The sequence below is a fragment of the Gouania willdenowi genome, chromosome 15 (genome assembly GCF_900634775.1).
Source record: "Gouania willdenowi chromosome 15, fGouWil2.1, whole genome shotgun sequence".
Lineage (NCBI taxonomy): Eukaryota > Metazoa > Chordata > Actinopteri > Blenniiformes > Gobiesocidae > Gouania > Gouania willdenowi.
In genome coordinates, this window is record NC_041058.1 from 21,472,888 (window position 1) to 21,500,775 (window position 27,888).

The following is a 27,888-nucleotide window of genomic DNA, read 5'->3' on the forward strand; positions in this document are numbered from 1 at the left end:
TCAATGTAAGAGTTCCGTGTTTGAGTATCACACAAAGTTGAAGATGTTTAACCATTAGGACTCACGTTTTAAAAAATGTATCAGTGTGTAGGGCTGGGCAATATATCGAGTTTTCTATTTTGGCGTAATAGAAAATTACAACATCACCTATATCGATATGTGTTTTTATTGCTTATTTTGTAATAAAATACTTGTTTTAGGAGTCGCTGCTTTCTGTATTTCTCAAAACACGAAAAGCACAGTGAGATTATCGCTGAGTGCGTCCTAAATAAACCACACAACAGAACTCACTCACACCTGCTGTCCCTTACAGGAGAAAAACACTAAAGTGGAAGATATTATGCAGCTGTTTGTTAATAAATGTGGCTGTGTGGAATTTCACACCAGCATATTTAACCCAAAATATTCAGATGTATATTGTGTATTGCCATTTTGAGAAAAAATATCGAGATATGAGTTTTGATCCATATGACCCAGCCCTATCTGTATGTCATCTAAAAGATGTTCTCACAAATCATCTCAAACAAACACAAAGGTAGAAATCGCCGCTCAAAAGTTGTTGTTTTTTTTACTCCACGTATTATGCAACTCGAACTTCAGGAAAAGGTTTTGCGCATTGCATTGTGGGGTTTGGAGTTTTGTGACTTCTTGAGTTTCTCCACCAGACCAGACAGTGGTTCACTTGATTTCACTTTTGTTCTGCTTTGTTTATCGTGTTACGCGTGATATCGTGATCCCTCCGATTTCAAACTCTATTGAGTGTTTCTGTTGAAACCGCAATATCAACCTCTGCCTTTGTTTTGTCAACAACCTTCAATCCATGGAAACGGCAGAAATGTCACTTTGGCAGTGTGTTTGGGGACACACTGGCACCAGCAGTGGATGAGAACAACTTTTGGATAACATACAGGTACAGTTTTAAAAATGTGGTTTAGCAGCTTTAAAGATACATACTATTACTTTAGTTATTAACTGAAGTCAAAAAGTGGGTGGGAGCATTCAAGAAAGGGCTGACTCTGCAAAAAATTGTGGACCCCATCACCCCTGTGTTTTCCTCTCATTAGGTCCCCGAAAAGCCCCTGTAGGTTCAGAGCTCAGCTTCTTGTAAAGAGGCGCAGCAAATTTAAGCGAGAGCACAATTTGGCAACATATCCCTATAATAACACGCAGACAGGCGACTGGAAGAGGAAATGGAGGAGTATAAACAGCACTCACCGCAGCCACACTCGGGTTTCTTTGTTGCGCTAAGGCCTCCTCTGGACAGCTCACACACACGAGATATCTCTCAGGAAACACACGCAAATCTGAAAACAAGCAGGGAAAGAACAAGAAAAAAAAGCTACTTAGTAACCAGGCCTAACCACTGTGTAATAATCAATGAGCAGATTACAAACAGCAACTGTATTTACAGCTAAATATTTTAGTCACAACTTCGCTTTTTAAATTCAATCACTCAACACAAGCTTTTCTAAAACCAGTTTGTTCTAATTTTTTGCAATAACAAATAATATTGGATGAAATAATCTGCTACTTGCCCCTGTAATATAATAATGACGTTTGTCAGAGGTTTATTTTGAATTGTCGTCTAAAGAAATAAATACGAGGAGAAATCATCGGGTGTTGCATTAAACTGATCAATTTCACTCAGTTATTTCCAGCATTAGACTTTTTCGCTGTTGTTATAGAACACTGTCAGGCCTTTACAGCTTTCAAGATAGAGTAATTTAAACACATCTATGCCAGTAGATGGCAGTAAGTAGAACAATAAAGAAGTATACGGTAATCAAATGGTTTTCTATTTGACTTTTTACAATGCAAAAGAAGTGCCTTGATGCAAAGAAGCTACAAAACTTGCAGACAGTGGTGGAATAATGGTTGAGAGAGCGTGCTTGTAATCGGAGGGTGTCAGGTTTGAATTCAACCTGGGTCATCACTGTGGGATAATGAGCAAGTCCCTTAACCCTAACTGCTCGCATTGTACGTCGTTTTGGATAAAAGCGTATGCTAAATTAAATTGTAATCTTTAAATCTTAACATGTTGCCTTAAACTCAGAAGACAACCTCAAACATACTATACCCAGATAGCACACATACATCTCACCGACGTCGGCACGATGAATGAAGTTGCACTGACGAGACGTATTATGGAGAGCGTTCGCTCATTGAGCAGACGTCGCAGCGTTTGGCCGATGTTTGTACGATGGATGAAAGATGCTCAGCACGGCCTCTCTACAGCTTATATTAACCTTTATTTAGCTCGGATCATTCAATTAGTATAAATATCTCCATATCCATAGTTGAGCATTTACTTAAAACTGATAGGAATATGGCAATATCACTACAACAACAAAAAAAACAATATACTACCACTAAATAGCTTATTGTGTGTGGACAAAATAGAGACACAGTTCATGATCATAAATATATTTTCAGCAGCATAGCCAAAAGAGCCCCAGCACAAAAACAGCTTCATGGAAGTTACATTTCATAGTTCTACATTTTCATAAGTGGTATCACCGATTTGGGGGAAAAAACACACAAAATGACGCATTAGGAGTAGAATGCCGACGCACGATCTGAGGCCGACATCGGCGGGACGCATGCGTACTATCTGGGTATGATTCACCAAATTATGTGTAAGCAAAATGTGCCAAGAGTACTCAAATAGCATTTTTGCTCCAACTAATATATCAGTGTCTGTTTTAAATGTTTTCTTCTAGATGTCCAATAAAAGGTGGTGATCCTGCTTTGGGGTCTTTTGTGTAGACTTATAAAAAGTCAAACTAACTTTTAAAGCAGGGATAAACTTATTGCTTGTACTTTGGGAGAGGTACACAGCAAGGATGACTAAGGACAATTATGTTGTGGGAGGCTTTAGGTGCTGACTGATTGTTAAACATCTGCTTGCCAAATTTCCACTGGAGAAAGTAGCAAAAAAAAAAAACCTCCTTCAGGTCAGACTCTGAAAAAGTACATGGAAATACAAAAGAAAATAATGGCTGAGTTTTACTTTACCGTGAAAATCGAAGAGGCTAGGAAGTTAAAGATGTTGCCCCATCGTTGAAGGATGTTTAAATAATGTTTACCGCGACGTGAGTGCTGTAGAGTTTGGACGCAGACTCTGGAAACAGGCATGTGAGGCTAACCTTAGTCTCCAAATAGACTGTAGGAGGTAATATATGTTAGCATGTAATAACCTGGCAACCTGTTTAGGGTGTAACCTGAATTTCATCCTGCACAGGCTGGGATAGGCTTTAGTTACCCTACTCATGTGAATAAAACTGGTACCGCTGACAGATAAATGATTCCAGATTAATGATCCCTTTGGCTTTTTCAAAAGCTCACTGAAAGGTTGCACAGAACATCTCCGCGTTGGGAACATTAGGTGGATATCTAAAATTATTTGGAAATACTACACAGTGAGTCATCTTTGTTGATGTTAAGTCAGTGCTATCAATTCCCTGGCTCTAATTTTTGGTCTACTGGTTTTACTGGTGCTTTTATAATGCAGGCATTCAAAATAGCATTATATTTGGCTAACTAATGGCTACTGCTAATGGATGTTTTTTAAACCTTACAAGTTTTTTTAGCGTAAATGGGTCTAATAAACAGAGGTAAAACATTGCGTTTGATATGTTTAAGCTCATAAATACCATAATGAATAAACTTAAAACCGTCTTTTGCAACTACAGAAACCCAAAGCCCACACCCTGTTAGAGGAGAGTTCAAGGCTATAGTTAAACACTGTATTCTGTTTATGCTTATTTTGAATTAACTTTCCACAAAGCTGAACTTTTTGAACCTAAATATGTTGGTAGTGAAAAATAACTTAAAACTCCACACCAGAAAACAACTGTAACATCTTGCATTGTATTGCCTTGATTAGCTGACATACCGTAGTTGACGTCATCAACCCATAAAATTTGTCGACGGCATTTTATTTGGGTCGTTTTACTTTTAACCGCCAATTTAATTTTGGAGAAAGACGAGTCCTAGAATAAGACTAAAAATGTCTTTAGCTGCATTGTTTATAGATCTGGCAGTGAGACGTTGTCACCACTGCAGCTAAACGTGTCTAAATGGAATCCAGCGTTGCAGTGATCAATGTATCGTCTTTCTATTGCATTTCCTGCACGTTGTAGGAGCTGCACATCAATGTGTTGCAATGGTTATTTGATGCACTTGATGTTATGATGGTAGTTTTCTTTTCATACAATCTGTTCAGATCAGTGTTTAAACTGACACAATAGGATAAATATGTTTGTCAGTAACTCAGGGTGATTTATCATTAATGTTCTCACGTACAGTTGTTACAATGCTGTTATTCTGTTGTCATGGTAACTTTCAGTCTTCTACACAGTAGTTTCAGTGAAAAGAAACTTGGTGCACTTTATTTTCTGATGGCAGTGTGTAACACTGCATTTTCTTTTTTTCAGTGAAAATGTGCAAAAACAATAAGGATAAATAATAAATAGGATATTTTGAAGCAAATACTTTTGACTCAATTTGTCCTCTGAATGATCAATATCTTCTGATGATTTTTCATCTCTACGTTTATTTTGATATCAACTGGGTAGAATATTGTGATATATCGCAATAATACCGTATTGTGACCCAAGTATAGCGATATACTATTTGGTCAAAGAAGCTCAGGTGGTAGAGGGTCGTATTCTGATTGAGAGGTTGGGGGTTCAATCCCAGTCTATGCGTCGAAGTGTCCTTGAACCCTAAGTTACTCCTAGTGGTTGACCACTGCCTTGCATGGCAGCTCAGTCCCATTGGTGTGTGAATGTGTGAATGAGTTGATGTTGTAAAGCGCTTTGGCACTACTTCAGTGTAGACATAAAAGCAGTATATAAATCAAGTCTATCTACCCAAAAAAGCTAAAATTGTTGAGTAAACCAAGATGAAGAACAGTGCAAAAACTTTAGGGGTGTCCCGAAACACATTGTTTCACTTCCGATATCAATATTGCTGCATTTAGTGTTGGCTGATACCAAAAATTGAACCCATACAATATCAGCATGAATCATATTTGTAGTACGTAGTTAGTAGTGTGGAATGTTAGAATATGCTTGATTAGGTAATAATACTACAGAAAACAATAGTCAGAAACAGTAGGTATAAGAAAAAACTGGCCCATTTATCATTAATAGGAGACGCTATATTTGCCTGAAGGCTAAAACAAACACTGATCTTTTTTATTTCTCTTGACCATTTGGCACAGCACAATTGAATGTTTATTATATTTATACTATATTTAGTTCTCCCATTCTTGTCTCCCATGTTATTTGTTACTGTTCTTCCATGTTCTCTTTAGACGGGATGATAATGAAATTTGTGTAAAGCACTTTGTGGTTTTTTACTGAATTTTCTTATTAAGTTTTAATACTGGTGTTCCTGTGTGTAAGTACCCGGAGGAGTGACACACAATGCACTTCACTGCACATTGTACTGTGTATGACTGTGTCTGTAACAAATAAAGTTGATTTGAATTTGAATTTAATGAATGGGTTCCATATATTTTAACCTTAAGATAAGAATATTCTATAATTGAATAAAATATATATATATTAAAAAAAAAATGAGAAGACCCAGAAAAATAACCTTAACAAATCCAATAAAAACTCATTATGAATCAGAGGGATTATGTTGGAGAATTTAGATGCAAGATGATATAATTCCCTACTCATTTTTTGCTGTTGCTGTTTTGTTTATTTTTGCTGATATCGGACCAATATCTGATATCAATATCGGATTGCGACACCCTTGAAAACTTTATTTAAGTGTTTCATCTTTAAAAGCTTCCTACCTATAAATTTAAGACCTGCAGCTATCCAACTAATCACTATATAGAGCATTTAAGATTAAGACCCTCACTTGCACACAGGTATATACCGTCAAGTCAGCAGACCACAATACTCAACCTTTGACCTTAGGAGACTGGGTCTAATTTGATGTGTAATGGGCCTGCTGAGAGAAGCCGTCATCTCAGCCTGCAACAGGTCAGTGCTACCCTGACATTCAGGCCCAGGCCCGCAGGGAGCAGATATTAACTTTACTGACAGGAAGAGAACCATGTTGGTCCCAAGAAAAGGTGGCCAAGGGTCACAGGCTCCAGATGAGCCATGGAGATAGACCCTTACTGCTTACCACGAATATTCCTCCATCTTTTCCCTACTTACTCCCAGTAGCCTCTCAGTGGGACCACTTAATAGCAGCTTGCTCTCTTCAGTGACTTGAGCAGGTAGGGACAGGACGTAAAAACCAGTGAGGGGGAGAAAAATCAACATGGACTCTACAGATGACTTGCTTTTTCTGTGGGAAATCTGACAGCATGTAAACAACGGAGAGGTCTATTTTAGTCTCCTTAGGCCAGACATTGACAACTGGTGGCCCGGGGGCCACATGTGGTCCTCAGTCTAGTTTTTTGCGGTCCCCAAATCAAATCCCCAAAGTTGTAATTCAAAAATTTGGAAGGAATATGAAGCCCAACATAATACACAAAGTGCACAAATCCACAAAGTACACAAAAAGACACAATAAATGAATTCCAAAAATGACTCATAAAACACAAAATGACAACAAAGATAGACTAAACAACCACATAAACAAACAAATTGACTACAAAAACACACAAAACAACAACACATTATAGAATAGCTCCAAAAATGCACAAATTGACAACGAAAATACAGAAAATCACAGAAAAATACACAAAATTACACCAAAAACCCAAAAAAATAGAAAAGTACCACAAAACCACAACAAATTACAGAATAGCTCCAAAGACACACAGTTAAAATGACACTAAATCTGAGGAAAATACAGAACATGACAACAAAATAAAGAGACCCCAATAATACACAAAATTACACCAAGAGCACAAAAATTAACAAAAACACACACAATGACACAAAAAACACACAAAATGACTAAAAACTTACAAAACATCAAAACCACAAAGACAAAAAAAACCCAAAGAATTTTTTTTCCCCGTGTTATGGATCTGATTGGTTTATTAATTATTAATTAATTATTCTAATTGCTGACATGAATATTGATAATGTGGCCCTCAAATCGGATTTAATCACGAGATTGTGGCCCCCACTGTGATAGAGTTGCCCATCCCTGCCTTAGGCTGTGACTGAGCTTGTACAAACATAAAGGATAAAGATACATACCCTGCTCGCAAAGACATCTAAGGTTGGAATGTCGCCGAACAAAATTTGCAACCAGGTGAAAGTTTCCCCCTAAAAAATAAAAAAGATGGAGAGAGATGGTAAACACAAATAACACAAAGAGTTTACAGATAAAACACAGAGCAGTGTCTCATCAGCACTTGGCTATGGCTACATGCCAATGTTGAAAGGTAAACAACAGAGATGGCTACTGATGTAATGTGTAAATCACTCTAAGCGTTTACGACTGCGTTGAAAAAGAAGCGGCTTTGGACACAGACATGTCATTACCCAGACAGTGTGCCACAAACCTGTCACTAGTATGTGAATAAGACTGTTCACGAGTGATTGATGGAACAAGCACTCGTGAACAGTGAGATTTTTGTTCTGGTGTTTCAGGTACCTGACAAAAAAAAAGATTTACAGAAATATAGCAGTAGTTTGGGAGCAGTTCCTCCGATGATTGAAAGGTTGGCGGTTTGAATCTCAAGCCAAACTTAATACTATCATAGTGCACTGTAGGACACGACGCATAACGTGTAAATGCATGTAAATGAATTTTGTAGGTGTTGAAAGTGCTCAAATTGATAGAAATGTCTGTCACCTGCACTATTACTGTGTTCTGAAGGGATAAAAGTTTAAAGATTAAAGATTAGTAATGAAATTAATCCTTTAATCAATGAAAAAAACACTTTGGGCATGTGTATGAAGTCCAAATAGCACTTTATGATGTTTAAAGCACAGAAAAGTTGATTTAGCTTAACATGGGCCCTTTAAGTTACTGCTCAGAAAGCAAAACAATACATAAATCAACAAGCAACTCTAAAGGTTAAAATGTAGTTACAGCTAAGTCTTGGGATAGGATAACCCTGGAATAAGACAACACTATGATTGCATAATAACAACATGCTTGGATTGAAAAAGTTGGTTTTATATTTTATCTTATTCTATTATTTAATTTTTATTATTATTTTTCAAACCTTTATTGCATTAAAAGGTTCTAAATTAAGTTAAAAAGAGAACTTGCCAAGAATAGCAGCCGCACACAATTTCAGCACATACAGGAAAAGCACGTGTGCTGATATGGCCAAAAACTAGAGAAGAAAACAATATAAAAGATCAAATTAAGCATGCTCAAAACTTGGTCAAGGTTGTCTAAACATTGCAGAGCACTCAGTAGCTGCGGCTCTGGACAAGCCACAAGTCTGGGCTGTGATGCTTGTTATTCCACTTTAATTTTTAATGGAAGGGTTTATTCTTAAATCTAAGCTTTATAAATTGTTGAGCACAATATTGATTACTATAGACTACAGCTTCTTGGAATAAATCATTTCTTAATTATACAGGCCATTGAAATGATATTATATAAACACCAGAGTTATTTCATCTAGCTGTTGATTTATTCACCAGTAACTCTTAGATATTCATTAAGATTTAAGGGTTAATTTCATGTCAGATTGAGGGCAGACGATTGGCAGGATTCTATGCGTGCAAGAAATTAATGTAATTTAATGTTGGCATAAAACAACATGCATAAAAGGTGTGACACGGAAAAAAAAAATTCCTAAGTATAACTGCCCTGATGAGAAACACTGAGTCCTCCACAGAGGAACACAGACTTACTCCTACAGGAATCTTAGAGACTTCTTTTAATCGAACATGTGTTTTTTGAGCTGTGGGAGGAAAATGGGCTACCATGAAAAAAACAAACGCAGGAAGAGCAACTGGACTCCTCACAGACACCTGGGCATTGAGGGAAAAGTTGGAGCTGACAAGAAGCGATGTGGAGAATTCTTGGAAATTTGTTGTGTCAATATTGGGCTTGCAATTGTAATAGATAGGGTGACACGTTGTGTATATATGGATACAGATTTAAAAGATAACAATAATCCAAATGGGAAGTAGAATAAGACCTTTCCATGAATATCTCAGGCATGTTTTAGTAATAATATATCTTTATATGGAAAATATTTTTCTAGTCTGTTAATCCTAAAATAGCTAAGCACTGGTCATATATCACCCACACCTACAATCTACCCAGAGAGGAATGGAGATGTGTATCTGTTTGGTTTTTTTCATCCAGGAATCAAACCTCTATCACATTCACGACTCTTTATGTTTTCCGAGGCTGAGCATGGATCCATTACACTCTTTAGCCTCTTGTGTGGCTCAGCAAGTGTTCTCATTGCTTTGCCTCGACGGACTGAGCTTGCCAATTCCCAGGACGAATTTGACAGGGATGTCTGTACACAGGGTTGGGAACCAGTGCAACACCATCAGCTGTTGCTCTGTCTTTATAACGTCCTGCACAGAGCAAAGTTGCTCTTGGCTATCCGCCCAGGTTTTCTCGTGCTAAGCTTACATTCATGTTTCTCTCACACAAACAGTTTCGCTGGTGCCTCCACTGGGAACGAGTGGCCCCTTTTTGTGGCAACTGTGGCGCACAATGGTGCAATACTCCAATCTGCAAAATAGAGACCTTAAATAACATACTTGAAGGGAAGATACTTATTTGTTTTAAAGTCTAATGCACAACAATATCAAGATAGGGCAAATGAAACAGCAACAAATAGCCAGGTTTACAGAAATGTGGTGGATTATACTGTAACCACTTAGTTGGCTAGACGACTTCTCTCTTGTAATGTACTACAGAACAACAGCAGAAAAAAAAATAGACTACACAGAGCTGGTGCCAAGCATAGAATACTGTACTTTCTAAACTCACGCACGCACTCAAAGGGCACCGCTTTCCCCACTTCCTTGGATAACAATGAGCGGAAAGCTAGATCAACAAACCAAAAGGCATCCAGAGTGAGAGGGACAAATAAGTGGAACAGACAAGGGTGAGAGGCATCTATACCACGGCCAAAGGTAAGCCCCAGTGGAACAGACTTCACTAACCAGTCATATAGCCTACTTTTTCCTCACTAACTGCATTCCTGGCAGCCTATGCTGTTGTGACTCATGCAGGAATCCAGAAGAATGTCTGCTTTAATCTGGAGAATTGTCCAAGAAAGTGCAGGTCATACACAAAACTGATAACAATTGACTTAAAGACTTATTTCAAAAGAAGCTTTGACATTGTTTGGGTAAACTTATAAGCAACTTAATAACTAAGGCATACACTAAAGGTCCACTTTATTAGCTACAGTTTGATAGTTGGACCCATTTCTGTGATCAGAACTCCCTTAACCACATTTATCCTTACCTAATTCGAAAGACTGAGTAAAAGTTGAGGAAACTCGAGTGCAGTAATTCCATTATGTTTATATGTAATGGTTTCTTTTTTAGTGTAGTTTTTGTCAAGAACACAGATTTTTCCACAACAGTAAATTTAGACTAAATGCAAACAAAAAGAGCAAGACAAAAACTATTACTAAATTGTTTCACATTCTAATCAACCAATAAAAATGTTAAAATTCTCTCACAGACTAAAATGATCTAAACAAATTCTGTCTAATCAGTTGATTAATCTGAGGAAAAGGGAAAATATGTATAAAGGCATAGGATATCATGTAAAACTACTAATTAAAAGTGATCTGTAGAAGTTAGACATTGTGCCTTATGGATCTCCACCTACTGGCAAGATGATAATAACAGTTAATAATGTAAATAGATAGAGAGATAGATAGATAAATAGAAGTAAGTTTAATAGGCCAAATGCTCCACAGATTAAGTAAAAAAGTCTAGTCTAGACAGGAAGTAAACAAAAACTGAAAATAATTCTGAATGACTAATACTGGACTTCAACTTCACTTTTCTTAAAGCCTTAAACAAAAACAACCTTGTTTTTTTTTTTTTTTCTCAAAATGACCACTGACTGACACTAGGAGGCCCAAAGTGACACTACAACCAGAACCGAGTTCCTCCCACTCCTACGCACAGCAGGATCAATGTTTCACTCCAAATTCTAATACTTGGGTATGAATACCACAGCCATATAAAATCCTGTTTTCCACAGTCAGCCGACAGGAGTGTCACTCTATCCGCTTCATGGTTCGAGTTGTGAAGCCATTCTTCAGCTTTCTTCTGCTTAAGCTGGTTTGGAAAAATATTTATTCAGGTTGCTGTTGACTTTATATCCTCTTGAACGACTCAAACTAATTTCATTTGATTATAAGGCTATTTCACACACAAAAAAAAAAATTCCACGTACTGGATATTTTTCTTTTTTTTTGGACCATTCTCTGCAAACACTAGAAATGTCTGTCATTGGAAAACATCCATCCATTTTCTGACCCACTTTTTCCTGTTTTCAGGGTCGCAGGGGTCTGCTGGTGCCTACCGCCAGTTTTCAATGAGGTACACCCATTGAAAATCATATTAGCAAAAAAAAAAAAAGACAACATTAGAAGATCTTTTTGACCATTGTATTACCACGCAATTGTGTCTTGTGTCTTTAATAACTGTTTTTAACCTCTGCTTCGTGGCGCAACTTCTGCAACTCTTATTCTAATATAATCTAATGTGTGCATTCGGAATGCTCTCAGTAGGTCGCAGTCAAGAGCTAAATAATAAATGTAATAATTGTAGTGTGTTATTTTACGCCATACTGGAAGACGTTTGGAATGCATAAGTTGTGTTAGTGGACGAGCTTAGATGTAGCCTTGATATTTATGTTTCTATGATTAGATAGGGTCAGTAAATCAGTTTTATTGATCAAATTTTGCGGAAAAGTCAAGTTTTATGACTTTAAAAAGCAGAGATAAAATAAAAGATGCAGATTATTATCATGTTATTACCAAGGTATGAGATGGAATATATTGAATTATGGTATACCTTTTTTTTTTGGAGGTAATCTGCATTTTTTTTTTAAGTTATTATTTAAAGTTACTTCTTCAAACTGCTTTACAGGTCAAATCTTATCTCAGAAGCTCACCATCAGGAAAAATCTAATTCCCACAGAACCCCTGTACAGTATGACCATCAGTTGAATCAGCAGGACAGTCAGACATCAGTGTATAACAATCCTGCACTTTTGACATCATTGCTTTGATGTTGACCCCCTCCCACTGCCCTCAAGTGTGGGTGGAGAGCTGGGTCTTACAGCTAGAGAATAGGGTGGAGTGGAGAAGGATGAGACTGCTTGAGGAAGTATCTCATATGAAAGTGTGGGGGCTTTCCTGGAAGGACATCACTCTCTGTGTGCAACTGTAACCGTGGCAGCAGCAGAGCCCTGTGTCTTATCATCCTGCAAACCCTCCACCTGAAACAATATTTGCACATGAGCGTTCAATTTAACATTTGGGTGACCCCTTCATCACGAGTTACAAAATACGCCGCAGCATGGTAGCATAGGCCAACCCTTGATGAACCATGTGACTGAAATATGGGGGGGGGGGCACTTCTGGATAGAGCATAGGAAAAATAAACACAAAACATATATATTAAAGGGATATTCAACCAAAATTACAAAGACAGCTATAATTAAGCTATAGATTAATGTTTAAACTTTACTAGCAGGAATGAGAGATGATTTAGAAGCTGCACGGGCAGTAAAAAATACTTTAAACCAGGGTTAGGATCAATTATAATTGTGATCATGCAATTGGTAAATAATTACAATTATAATTGTAATTGTAGTTGAAAACATCTGTTGCTGTTGTAATCATAATTAAACTGCAATTGAGTTCAGATAATTGTAACTGGCAAGAACATTCTATAACAACTGTCATTTACTATTTAATTAAAAACAAAACTGGGGAACCATGTCATAGTTCTATGGCTTACACATATAGCCATGGACAAAAGTATTGGCACCCCTGGAATTTGTTCCAGATAATGCACAATTTCTCTCACAAATAGTTGCAATTACAAATGGTTTTGGTATACACGTGTTTATGTCCTTTATGTGCATTGAAACAACACAAAAAAGCAGAAGAAAAAGCCAAACTTTACATAATTTTACATAAAATAAAAAAAATGGAACGGACAAAGTGGGTGCAAATGTTTTTATTTTACCATTTAAAAACTATTTAAATCTAGGGGTATACTGACACGAAAAAGGCTCAATGTAACAACAATGTAACCAAGAGATGAAAAACAAATTAAATTAAATATAATATATATTTTAGTGTATTTTACAGCTGATTTAAGACATGGGTTAAAACCAACCCATTACCATATGCTAACAGAAAGCTAACACAAGAGGAAAGTGAAATTCAATGAAGTTATTTATTAAAGGCTCATTAATTGTGATTAATTGTAATTGAACTTTAGTAATTGAGAACATAAATGTAATTGACTTTCAGGGGGAAAATAATCATTGTAATTTCAATTGTAATTGAATAAAATGTTTGTCAACGTAATCATAATTGAGTTGTAGTTGAACATGGATAATTGGAGTCGTAATTGTGATTTTAAAATGTAAATGACCCCAACCCTGCTTTAAACACACTCTTATGGGGGTCGGCATGTTTGACAAACTGTGACATAGTGATTATTAAATGAAGGCCGCCAATCACGTAACTCCAATTGTTTTTCATCGGTTAAAGGGATCCGATGTTCTGATAGTAGCATACGCTTACCCATGTGGATCTGTAGTAAGATGTACAGCCCTTTGTACTTTTGTTTGATAAGTGCTCTATAAATAAAGTTAATTAATTATTTACAGCCTCCAGCCATTACGGCTCCACAATTTCACTTGGTGACATGATAAACTGCATTCATAGCAGCTAGCAAGCTATGTAAAGCTTCTCGGGATCGAACAGAGGGAAACACCACCAGATGCCAACAATAGCACCCACTGCTTGGACGAGTCTTATGAATAAGCCATGGTTGTAACCATGGTGCTGTGGGGCCATGGAAAATCAGCAAAACAATTCTGACAGTCTGACAGCTGACTGGTGGAAGCTCTGCAGTAATTTGACCGCGTTTCTTCTTGTAAAACATTAAACCTGTTCGACTGATGACACTATTGGCTTGTCAAATTACGCTATTCATCAAGTTGTTCGAACTCTGAATGACAGTGTATGAGAGGTAAATGGAACAGGGCAGCAGTCACTGTAGACCTATTTATTGTAGAAAAACTATCCTGCAGCCAGTAATGAGTAATAGATAAACAAATTATACTAGTATTGGAATTACTACTGTTAGAACTTATTGATCTTCTACATCACACATGGGCAACAGGTGGCCAGGGACTACCTGCGGTCCTCGTCTTAATTTTGTGTGGCCCCTAATGTAAAAACACAAGAGGATTACAATTAAAAATGCCCCCAAATAACAAAAAGTACAAAATGACAATGAAAATACGCAGAAGAAAAACAAACACACACAATATGACTCATAATAGACAAAACAACAACAAAAACAGACAGAATTACAGGACAACATACAAAACGACAACCAAATGACATCATATAATACAAAATGTACCCCGAAAACACACAAAAACAACAAAAACAGAACAAACAATAGAAAAATACACAAAACAACAACAAAGATACACAGAATAGTTTTCATGCTCAGATTTATTGTTAATGGTCATTTTTTAAATGCTGACATGAATGTTGATAATGAGGCCCTTTACACAGAAAGAGACATAAGGTTGGGGGAAAAGTTGCCCATTCTGTTCTACATGCTATTGCAGTAGAAATCTGTATTATAAGTTGCTTTGTTAGGGTTATTTGTGTTTATAAAAAGTTGTTTTTTTTGTCGTAGATCAGATTCAGTGAGAGAATTGTTGTTGCATTGGATTCGAGAACAAGAGAATTAAAACCAAATAGAATCGTGCAACAGGTGATGATGTGCACCCTGGGGCAGTACTCATACATAATGCCTAACTACTCAAGGCCCACTAAGCACAAGAGGCCCACTATACAAAAGTACCAGGATATTGATTTCAAAAGGAGCAGAGTGTGAGGCAGTTTAAAATGGAGTCATATGAAGGTTTTTCAATTTCTGATAAAAAGTCTGTCTGGTTGAGACTAAACACTTAACATAAATTTAAGAGTTGCGCTCTTCAAGCCCAAATTGTGGTAAAAAGGGAACGGTCACGTGAATGTGATCCGTACTCAGGCTCAGACCTTAATTATATGGGAAAAGAGTGCGGTGTGACAGCTATGGCGTGGTTTGCGGTCATGTCTTAGGAGACTGCAGCTAACCCTGCACTGAGGGGAGAAAGTAAGAAAACATTAGAGTGGAGAAGAGAGGAGAGGAGTGCTAAAGAGTATGTAAGTGAGTAAGTTTATATCTTCAATCAATGGAAAAGAGGCTAGCAGTGCAGACTGTCCGATGTGTTGCTGTTGTAAGGCCGGGGGCTTACAGGAAGGATTTAAAGAGCCACAGCAACACCACAAAGCACCAGAGAGAAGGGGGTTGCCCAGCAGGGGCAGGGGGAGGGAGAGCAAGTGGGAAGAGCGGCAGCCAGGCTGGAGCGACCACTCTGATCAGGATCCATTTCCAGCCCGGGCCTTGGAATTCCTTTGTTCCTGTCACAGGTCTCAATTTCCCTCCCGCCATAATCCCAGTTTGCCTCACGCCCAGCGACACAGTGCAGAGCAGGTAACTCAGGCTAAAGCATGCTTCCCTTTTTAAAATCGCCAACCATCACATCAAATTCTATCACAGAACTAGTGAGGAATAAAAAAAGGTGCTTTATAAAGGTGTGTGACAGGTCAAACAATTGCCACAAGAAACACAAAAAGTCCAATGCAAAGAAATTCTCAGGCTTAGAATCAAAGGTTTTTTCCAAAACCTTTATGGTGGTCTAGTTTGAGTCGTAGCCCCAAACGCCAAAACACTTCAAGAAGCGCCGAAATAAAAATCTATCACTATCTCCATTACAGATAATAAAATCAACCCTTTCCCTTGATGTTCCGACACACACTTTGTTGCGAGGGAGAAGGTCATACATAAACACATTCTCTTACGATAAAGCCATCCAGAAACACTTCTGCATTTGCTGCAACGGCCGTAACCAGGCTGCCTTAAGCCCCCTTCACAGGCCTGCCAAGAGGAGTCAGTGCAGTACACTGTGCAGCATTAGCAAAGCCCTCTCCCACGGCTATTAGAGATCATTCATCTGGGGAGCCTGGGAAAATGCCTCTGCAGCCTACCGTGGCCATGGGGAAAAAGGCTGGCAGGTGTTCCCTCCCCCTAAGCCATGGCACCTGTGCAGAAAAGGAAGGAAGAAACCAGCTCTGCCTTGGTTTGTGAGGGACTTTATGTACCGTTTTGCCAGGGCACATCTAACTACTGCCCCGGATGGATGACGGATAAATGGCATATTGGACTTCACCTGAGCAGACCCTTAGATGAATGTGGCAATAGAATGATGCGAGACTTTTGCAATTCGCAATGGCCTATTAACTAAATCTGTGTAAAACAAATCACATGTTCACAATAAACTCACAAATGGTCTCTACTCAATCAGCAGAGAAAGCATACCAGGCAGAACCTAATACTTGGAATATACAGTATCGTGACATTTGCAAAGTCAAAAAGCATATACATTATTCGATTCGCCTGCAGATTCTGCTTCAGGTTTGTTGTATTTTTGCCAGTGTCCAAAAATACAACAAATTTTTTGAAATTTTTTGCCATATGGTTACATTGTTGCTGTCAGTTTAAATAAAGAGGCATGACATGTCAGTTTGTTCTGTAAAGTGTAGTTTTGCTAGACCCACGATCTCTCTGACAGGTGTGTGTGTATGTGTAATGAATAGTGATGGAGCCCAATGTAAATCAGATGAAAGGAATAAACAGCCATTGTTCCAGCAACAACCTGTGTCTTCCAATTGTTCCTCCTACCAACTCCACACGCAAGAGTTAGCCTGACTGACAACTTACCATCAGACACGAGCCACAGCTGAGTAAGTGAGACTCAAAAAGAGACTTAAACCAGATCCCCAACCATGGTTTGGAGTTATAACCAGGCTGAAGATAACAGCATACATACATCGTCTCAATTCTTCCAAATGATTAGTTCTATAACACATGAGCCATCTTACTTCTTCTCAACACATTTAGCTTACATGCTATTGGATCACTTACTGACATGTCTTGCATTCCATGCATGTTTTGATTGTAAACCATCTCAACTAGTCCGTACCTTCAAAAAAACCAAACTTAGGTCTGACTGGATTTTCTCCTGTGTGAACATTATAGTTTCAATTAATGAAAGTATCAATACTAAAGCTGGGTATCATGGCCAATTTCCAGAATCGATTTGATTCCGATTAATAAGATATTGAATCGATTAATCACGATTTGATTTTGATTCAGTATTGATTGACTGATCTTTCAAATTTTACTTGGCTATTAATAAGATGGTTGCCAAACTTCTGACTTAAGTTAGGAGCAGAGCTTCATCTGCATCGCGTTGCGTAGCCGCAGTAGCCGATGTTGCTAACGCAAGACTATAGCGCAAGTCTCCTGGGGTTAGAGTAAAAAAATTTTTTTTTTTTTGCAATTTTAGCAATTATGAATCCATTTTGGAAATTTTCAATGAAATCAAATCAAGATCGATTAAACCAATTTTTTTACTAAGCTCTAATCAATACATTTTGATATAGTTTTCGTTCACATATTTTTAATTCAGTTGTCTCGATTTTATCACGTGAAAAGGTAAAGGTGATGAAAATATTTTTTCAATTCATTTCAATGTGCTTTACATGTTTAACGTAATCTTGCAGAAATATATTCATCTTCCACGACCAGCTACAAACAGCCAGAGTCCTGTGAGGATTAACAGGTTAGTGTTTGACCTGCTTGCAGAACAAATGACCCCAGTCCTTAATACCCACTCTGAGGTTCGCTGGGCTTTCCTCTCTAAGCCTATAGTCTGCCCTCCCCTTTTTATGGCTCCCGCCTGCCTGCTCACTTCTCACAGTCATAGTCTCCACCTTTACTACCTTGCCGCCTCCCTCAAACGGGACAATGAAAAGACCAAGAATGTCATTAGACTCACCTAAACCTTTATTAGGACTAGAAGACAGCCTGTTTGAGGGGCGATACCGTTTCATGTTCTCAAAGTGGAGAATATTATCCGATATGGTGTGGAGTCATGTTCCACTGATTACATTCTCTTCTGGAAAAGCTGCAGGGAGCTTAATCATTTTACATGCATTTTTCACTGGTGAAGTACTGATAGTCGCCTCGTTCTCACTGCAAGGAGAAAACGTGTGCTGAAGTGGGTGTGTGTATAAATACAGTACATGAGTGTGTGAAGTCTGTGATCTCCAACATTAGACTCGTCTGTCTCTCCTCAGTCTGTCATGGAGAATATGAGTTAGGCTTTTCAGTAACCTTACACTGTCAGCCTGTTCACACCTTGCCCAGGGATGGGGTGGGTGGAAGTGGCTATTTAATTCTCCCTGGTTCCAATTGGCCCAACACACAGACACAGGTCATTAGAACCCCTGAATATCTATTAACAAGAACAATCAAACGAATAACAACGTGTACATGTCTGAATAAAAACTATGGCTGACTAAATGTGTGTGCTTGGCGTTTTTCGTGGGGGGTGTAGCGTGAGAGGCTGAGCTGCAGCCGCAGGAGAAACTTTATGGGGCCGAGTGCCCTGTAATTCCACTCACGCAGTCAGGCCAGCCCTGCTGAGTGAGCCCAGTTTAAGTGCCTTTAACTGCTACCTGTGACAAACCTGTCTTTTTAAGAAAGCGCATCTGGAGGTTCCTCTAATGCTAGCATTACAGTGCTTCAAAGGCATGTGTGTGGGTGGCTGGGGGAATGTACTCACACTGAATCCACATTGATGCATTGAAAATGATTTATTCACTCTAGGGGGTGCACTATTTATTGACATTTTTGCCCTTTGTAAATTGTTGTACTGGTTTCTGATATAATCCACTTAGCCACAAGTGTAAATAAACAAAAGATTGTAAAAGCCACATGAAGATTTATTAGCTTTTGCTAATGGACTTACATTTTGAAAATAAATGTTGGCCATGCCAAGTTAAACAGTGCAACACAATATCAGCTCTGGCTTCCTTGGGTCACACCCTGGGCGTAGGGAGCAACCAAGTCCCGACTAGTTCTGTTGCTTTTCTATTCTGATTCTCACAAAAAAAAAAGTATCCTACTAAGTTTCTCAAAGCTATTTTGAAACTCTGAACCTCTTCTGCTAGCAGCCCTCCATGGTTCAACTCCAGGCATGCAGCAGTAAGTCAGCCCCAAGATCCAAATGAGTAAATAATGGTGTTGAGCTCATAGCCAAAGAAAATGATTTTACTTTTTCTGAGGCCATATGACAAACACATCTAAGACAAAGAATGGGAAGTTGACGATTACTTTAGTGCAGAAAAATGCATGACAGAAAGTCTAAAACAAAAATTCATCAAGCCTAATCACAAGGGGTGGGACGAGTTTAGGATACCATACAATAATTTGCTGTAGATATTGATTTTGGAAAGGAAATGAGACAAAAAAAAATGGTATTCAGTAGGGCACACTTCAGGTCACATCAGTCCCGTTGTGAATCGGAAAACATAGCGGACATTCCTTAAATTTTCACTGAAAATTGCTATATATTAAGGGAGCTTATGGCTTTAGCTTATTTTTGTTAACATTTCTAGTGAGAAATATAACATTAATTTTGAAATTATACATTTGGTATATGGATACGATCCATGGTTGGTTTGTTTGTTTCGACGAACATTCTTTCTGCTTTCTCCTGTTGCTATGGTATTGCTAAGGATGCTATGAGAACGTACTGGACAGGAAGTTGAATCACGGACTGTTTAGTATTAAAACCACACTGTTCACATGATTTATTTATTTATTCTTCTCATTATTATTATTTCTATGTATTTACATTTGAATACATTTCTACACCTCAAGGCTAAAGTATTGTTTGTGTGTTTGAAACCTTGTAAGGATGTAAATAAAGGTGACGCTTATAAAACAAAAGAACAATGATTATTTAATGTAATAAAAAATGCATTAGACAGGCACTAAACAATTTTGGTTTTTGGCCTAAAATCAATCTTGTAAAGAAATCTAAAACATTTCTGTGTGATTACATGATTGAAAGAAGAAAAAAAAGGCTCAATGATTATACGAGAAAGAAAAAAAACTTTATTTACATTGTTACATCATTACAAGGTTTACAAACTTAAACAATACTTTAGGCTTGGCGTTATATTCTAATGTAAATTAATTGAGCTTTCGCAAAATCCCGCCCACAAACAGTCGTCATCCAATCATACGTCTGAGCAACTGTTACTTTGTAAGCAAGGTCCGACATGGTCAGAGCAGGCACAATAGTGAAGCAGTGCGCTCATGATGACGACGGTGACGACTGGGGTATACAGTTATTAGCAACTATCATATTACCATATTACTATCAATATTTCAGTCTACATCCTCCTGAAGGATACAAGTCTCCCAATCTATATTAACAGGCTTTGTTACCACTTAGCAGTGTTAATAGCTGCTATCTTATAAGCCTTGGGTCACCTGTAGGTTCAGTTAGCTAGCTAATGCAACAGTTTGTTTTATTAAAGGTCCCATGTCATGCTATTATTCACCCATCTCTATTTGTTCCAAGAACTCCAAAAACATAGTATTTGAGGTTTTTTTTCTCAAACTTGCCTGTTTTCCAGAGTTTTAGTCTCTGAAAAGTCACTTTCTTTTTTTTTATCTTGTCTGCACATGCTGTCAAAGGTCAACACTACAAGAAGTGCAATCATGAGACATCAATGCATGTTTTGTTATTGCAATAAAATAAATTGATTTATTTTATTGCTTAATTGTGACCATCACCAGCCCTCCCTAAGGAAGGGTAAGAAATCTTTTATTAGAGTGAGGATATAAAAAGGGAGAGCATGAAAAGCATGAAAAGTCACTTTCTGAGCAACTCTACACAAACAGGCTGATTTGCAGCCTGCTTATGCATATTCATGAGTGGGCGTATCTATAGACGGGACACTGACTTCCTCCTCCCCACACGGTGACGTAGGGCCAGAGGATGGCCCGCCCTCCTCCCACCCACTCCGTAGCCGAGCTTATGCTGCTTTATAAACACGAGACAGAGCATGGGGGCGGGGCGATCGCCGGTACATACATAGACTGTAGAAAATACATACATAGCACTGCGCAAAGGATGCTGAAATACTTACATTCGTCATCAAAGTGGGAACGCGTCATCAAATTGGAGCGAGGTGAAAAAAACGTTTGTGTATGAAGCTCTAATAGACCTTTGATGATGTTTAAAGCACAGAAAAGTCAATTTCGCTTAACATGGGCCCTTTAAGATCCTCATTAGCTGTGGTAACGCTCTTATAGCTTAAGGAGGATATAATATAAGAAAACTTAACCAGCAGTGACTTCGGTAAAGTTAGAAAGATATTCACAGAAGTCCAGCACTTCAGGAGCATGGCTGTTCCGGTATGCTTTCGCTTCCATAGTTGTAATGTCCCCTTCGTTGTTTATTTTAATATGTGGAATATATTCCTCCACCAGCATATAGTAACCCATTTTGCCTGGATCTACAAAATATCGTGCAGGTATTGCTCTAAAAAGAGTCACTAACACGAAACCGTCTCCCAGCCATTACAGACGAGACCAACTGAGGAACGTGACAGACATCGTAAAAGTAAATAAGGGGGGCAGGGCTTTTGGGGAAGGTCAATTGTAGATTAGAAATTACAATTTAATTTGGCAGATGCTTTTATCCAAAGCGACATACAACATGAGCAATTAGGGTTAAAAGTCTTGCTCAACATCCCACAGCGATGGTTTGATTCAAACCCTCTGATAATAAGCCTGCTTTCTTAACCGTTACGCCACCACTGCCCTTAAATAAAAGTTCTTGATCAAAACCGAAAATCAAAATAAAGGCAGCCAAAGCGGAAAACCGAAAACTGAAACACTGAAAGAAATTATTCTGCCAATTAACACCATTGCATTTATGGCTCTGACTGTGTATACTAACCTCACTACAAGCATATTGCAATTGCATAAATTAATATTAACGCTTAAAAGAATAAATACATCTAAATTAAACAATGACATACTGACAAAAACTGAAACCATGACCATCAGTTTAAAGAAATTAAAGAGAGGTACCTTTTGCAAAGAAAGCTGAAGCAGGTGGCAGATCCTTCTTCTGTTTTACACGTCTTCTATTTTGGAGGAACTCTGTATATTGCCTAGCCCTCTGGTCTACAGCTACTCGAACCAAGGCTGTAACCTCCTGAAAAAAAGGTTTGTGTTTGCACAAGCTCTTAGTTGAGTGTAAAAATAAAGATTAATATTAAAAAAAGGCAAGAAACAAAAGGTCTGAAATGACAGGTCTGCAGAAAAACCAGTGGCTGGTGAGATAGGGACCAGTTTAGAAACAGTAAAAATGAAGAACACTCAAAGTCACATTCAACATTTGAGATGTCTTTTGAAGAGACATTTACTAGATTAGAAACCATATATTGGCTCTCACACAGGTCTTTACAGACACACCCTTCTCCCCACGCGTCTGTACCTCAATGTGGTCTGTAGTAAACCAGCTGACCTCCTCTTGGCCGCCCAGGGGCAGAATGTGGAGATCCACCAGCACTGCAAAGTTCCCACACTGTTAACACAAAGAGGAAGAACAGCCGCAGGTTGCTGAGGGACAGTGAGCTCAAAGGCAACAAAGGACATCAGAGTGTGGGTGATTGACAGCGAAACAAACTGCAACGACCCCCTGCATCCTCAAACGTAGGCCCAGGCCTCCTATAGGGGTTCCACCCTCCTGCCTGTCTGTCAAGCTACTTCTCTACCAATCTCTTTGCAATACATTATCATCCACTACATCTCCTTGTTTTCCTCTTTTGAAGCATAAAAAGTTGTTTCTCTAATTCACAGGCTTTGAAAAACTCAATGGGTTTAGAAAACAATGGACTTGCAAAATAAAGTTTAAAGTTCTCAACCAAAACAAGTATCATCCAAGTTTATGTCCAAGCTGTAATAAAATATCAAATATGTTTATTTGTACCCTTTAGAGTACTGCACAGCGCAGAAACAAAGATAGCTAGAGGGTTCTCGAAGCGCTGCACCCTAATGCCAATAGGCTACAAAGCACAGGAAAGCCAGAAATGCCAGTGCCGCTGCATCTTTCTCAGTCAAGCATGATTATTGTTTACACATGACTCCAGAAGACGCCCGCTGCAGAAAGCAAATGGATGTCTGTCTCATGTGAACTTCGCCTCTCCCTGGATGGGGAAGCACAGGATGGACCGAGACCACCCACAACTCAATGCAGAAAAGGCAGTGAGTGGTGGCCTGAATTCAGGATGATAGCTCACCAAACAGTATTTAAACTGAACTGAGCTGCTAAAACAGTCGTGAAAAAACCCAACAAACTTAAAGCTCACACGATATGTTTAAATTCAGAGTAGTAATAAAATGCTTCCATCTTTTTGTAACATGGAATACTTGCACACTAAGAGCTTTATTGTATCCAGCCTCATCTCCTGACAGACAGCGTGACTAAGTTCTCCAACCCAGACATGTTGGATGCTCTTCAGAATGACGTGAGTGAAAGGATTACCGGGGTGTGGAAGGAAAGGCCCGGACTCTGTCCCTTATTCTAGACTCAAGTCTGTACTTTTTGAAAACTTCTTTTAGAAAAATTACCTTGTACACTTAATTTGTGAATAATCAAAGTAATTTTATTTTAGGTATTCATGAAGTTATTTTAAAAGAATGTTTATGAGGAAAGGTAAATTATTTTTCTCTTCAATTACAGCACTTTTCTTTCTCATGGCACATCCATAAAAAATAAATGACACCATGCTGGTTTTGTACTGCCAAGAGCTTAATCAGAGGAAAGGACGCCTCCATAAGGCCAATCAGGGAAAGTTTCTAATGGTGTCCGTCCAATGTCCATTACAATGGTCTTTTTCAGAATCTGTCCAGTCCAGAAAACCTTTGTGTGTGTAAGTTCATATTAATGGAGGTTTATGCTTGTGTTACCAAATACTAATAAGAACAGGTAACAAAAGCCATATATTACACAAAGGTTATTCAAAACCGAGCTTCCACAGAAACAAGAATGCCTAGGAAGGGAACAAAGCCCTTTATAATGCCCCTTGCTTCTCACATATAAAATGTGCATGTTGCCTGTCAGAATCAGCTTGTCCCTATAGATCAACATTCTCTACAACCTCTGACCTTTGTTTCACAGCGGTCCACCTCCAACTGGTGGCCCGCCAACAAAGAGCGATGTGTGGGAAAGCCTAGCAACAAAGGGTCAGACCTTGTCAATCAAAGCACAGCGCTCTGGCAGAATGGTTTTCTGAAGTGCCGTCTTAAATCTATGACTTTGGTTAGATCATAGAAGCTCTTCCAGAGTCACAAGAAGGAAGATTATCAGTAACAGATACTACAAAACCGACAAACATCTAAGTTGGCGACAAGCGATGTTGCCACAAAAACCTCTGATTAAGTACCGTACTTATTGTATGCTCATCATAACCAACACTAGAGAATTGCTAAAAGCCTACAAAAATCCAGGGAATGCGATGCTTGTGCCAATAACACAAAAATAAAGCTGTAAGAAAGCAGCATGTTACTGAATCATGAATGTAGCACCAGTATTAATAAATGTGAATGTGAGTGCGAATGGGTGAATGAACTGATATGTAAAGCACTTTGGGACTACTTCAGTGTAGGGATAAAGCCCTAAATAAATCAAGTCCATTTACCTTGATATATAATTAAAAAAAAAAAAGAAGATAAATAATCTATATGCATACAATAAAACATCTTATTCAGAATTATCACTTTTCAATTTATTCAATACATCGTGTACTGTGTGGAGATATAGAGAAATACTTAAAAAACATATATCCAATAATTCAATTACAAAAAAGAGCCATCAGAATTGTAAATCACTGAAAACATTGCGACCCAACAAATCCAATTAAATTAAACATCCTAAAATTTGAAGAACCCGTTGAATTAAGAACTTCTCTTGTAATGCACAGGGCACTTCCCTACTTCATTCAGAATAAGTGAAATTAAGTCAATATGAACTCAAAGGAACTTAAGTGTTTAAAAAAAATTAAGTAAGGACAAACTTCAGAAGTAAATGTATTTTTGTTAAAGTGTTAAACTCATGGAATGGTCTTTGTGATGAGTTAAAATGTGTAGTTCTGTATGTGTGAATTCAAAAACATTTTCAAACTTAGGGCAATTCATAAATACAAATTTTTAATATGACCAGGTATATTAAGTTTCTTTGGGCAGCTTCACCTTCAAATTTACTAAGCCTATACTACATGCTTTTTGTTGTAAGTGATCTCTGTAACACTTTAGTTGTTCGTTGTTGTTTTTAATGTTGTCACACTGTATTTGAATTTTATTCACGTACCCCCTATGACAGTTTGTGTACCCCACTTTGGGAGCCTAGGGTTTAGGCAAAATAAAGAAAATGAGATTTTTTGATGCAGCGGAATATCAGTACTGTCTTTTCCCATTTCTAACAGTACATAACAACTATCTCATACTTTATCTTTATCTACAATCTTTAAACATTACTGTGTTGTTGTGTAGTGTTGTGTCAGACTTTGTGTCACTTAAAAGCTTTTTTGTTTTCAATAAAATGACGCAAATTGGATTTAAAAGTTTATCTCGCTAGCATCACTGCTTCTGTGTCACACTACAGTTAAGCTGCACAACTGCATTCAGGCTGCCGATGTCTTAAACAATTCTCAAGTCAGAAATACACAGGCTTGCAAGAATGATTGAAAAATGTAAATGATAAGTATCTTAAAATGAAGGCGTAATGCTTGTTTAAAGGACAGTGTAAATCCCCTGACATGAAATCTGTGCCTCTGACTGAGTCTGCTTTTAGGCTGAAAGCCAGACAACTAGCAAGCCTTAGACTAACTTCCTTTTATCACATTAGTGCGGCAGACAAGGCTCTACTGAAAGCTGGACGTTAATGATATACAGTGATCTACCCAGTGCACAAAAACAGCATGTGATTCTGTCGGCTTCTCAGTAATGTGAAGGGGAGGATTTGTCAGGAATGCAAACTAATGCAATCATGCTAATGAAAAATCAATTTATTTATCCAGCTAAAGTGCCTTCCAACCAAGGTGTTATTATTTTAGTCCTTGTCCGGCTGCAACTACACGTGGAGATAAGACAAAAATAAGATCTTATTTTCTTATTTTACACACAAGCTCTCTAAACAATCACATCATGTGGTCCAAATTAGTCGATTCCCAGCACAGTGGCCAGTAGATATGTAGTCTGAACTCTGCCATGAACTACGACCTTCACATATCCATGTTAAGCCTCACTTTGGCTCCTCTTAAAATAAGCTCTTTGAAAATGACTTTCTTCTTTATAGAGCCAGGAAATAATATAAATGCCTTTTCATTACTTAGAAAAAGATTTACATGTTTTTCTTCATATTATAACTATATAAACTAAGGCTAACGCTATCTGGAATTACCATCTGCTGTGTGCTTCACTTGTTTTTGGTCAATTCTCTGAACAATTGTTGCTGCTAAAATGAAAGGATAAAGGATTCAAAGCCAGGGGTGGACACTTTTTCCTCTGAGTTAAAGTGGAACCGCATTGGCTTTGTTCTCCTTGTTGTTGACGAGACCGAACAAGAACAGCTACTTCAAACCTAATCCTATATTATGCCATCTTTTGTGTGCTGTCAAACATTGAATGGATAAGACGAATTCTACCTGCAGGCCATGCTCTGCTCCTGTGTCACCATTCCTCCTCCTGCTGCTAAACTGAAAAATATTACCTGAAAAGGAAAAGACGCCTAACAAAGTGGTGCATTGGAAACAAAAATGAAAGCTCAGTGTAGACAGAACAATCTTTATTATATCTGTCTGTAAATAAACAAATCCCGACTTAAAGCCACTGACAGCTCTAGTCGTCCAAGCTCTGGTCTATATCACTCTCAGTTCCCAAAACACTCTCTACCTTCCCTTATCTCGCTCCCAGACCCAACTCAGTAGAGTCCAAATTGGGCACTGAGCCCAAACTCCATGAGCTGCTACACCCGCCTCCCCACCTCACTGCCCTTTGCCATTTCTATCGCGCCGTATAAGAACCAGACCTTCGCGGAGTGCATTTAGCTCAGAGGCTAACACTAACCAGCCACAGATGTTTACACGAGGAGAGAAGGAGCAGCAGATGCAGTCTCACTCCATAAAACTTGCATCTCTCCAACTCTCTCTTTGTCTTTCTACAAATTTGAAATAAACGCAGAGAAGAGCTTTAGGTCAGTGAGCATGACAACCGTGCTCTCAGGCTTTATTTAACTGCTTTCCAGCTCCCTCTGTGCAGTGAATCACATGGGTTTCCCCTTTAATTTGTGAAAAAGAACACACCAAAACTATCATTTTCAACATCTCAAACTGTCAGATTATAAGCAGCAAAACCTGATTAGTGCTGAGGTAAGCAGTATTTATTCATATTGGACAGCTCTGAGCACACACCTCTGTTCTTTCAGGTTAATGTTAGCACATCGGAGTCCTCCTTTTTTTGATGATAAATAGAGACACAACCCTGGAGTGGAATTCAAGCAGCAAGAACAGACAGGAATATCTCCAGGTAACACTTAGCAAACAAAGCACAGGCAGACATAATATTTGATAAATTGCTTCGATGGACAGAAATAGCAACCTGGGAAGAGTTTTGCCTCATTAACAAATAGTTGGAGGTTTTGGGTATTTTTTTTTTCACCCACAGTTGTCACTTGCTCTTAGGAGGTTAAAAAGTGTCAACAATG

The 27,888-nt window shown here is 38.3% G+C and overlaps 1 protein-coding gene across 3 annotated transcripts in view; it reads right to left on the reverse strand.

Annotated features, from left to right (window-relative positions):
- The window catches only part of slx4ip (SLX4 interacting protein), a 53,207-nt gene that overhangs the window by 21,528 nt on the left and 3,791 nt on the right, over positions 1–27,888 (reverse strand). For 2 of the 3 annotated variants that reach the window (XM_028468715.1, XM_028468716.1), the window contains 4 exons: positions 22,621–22,710; positions 22,212–22,338; positions 7,185–7,253; positions 1,216–1,304 (listed from right to left, as the gene is read on the reverse strand). In XM_028468715.1, the coding sequence (XP_028324516.1) occupies positions 1,216–1,304; positions 7,185–7,253; positions 22,212–22,338; positions 22,621–22,710 (375 nt within the window). The remainder of the gene's footprint in view (positions 1–1,215; positions 1,305–7,184; positions 7,254–22,211; positions 22,339–22,620; positions 22,711–27,888) is intronic. The other variant, XM_028468717.1, reaches the window with a different exon arrangement.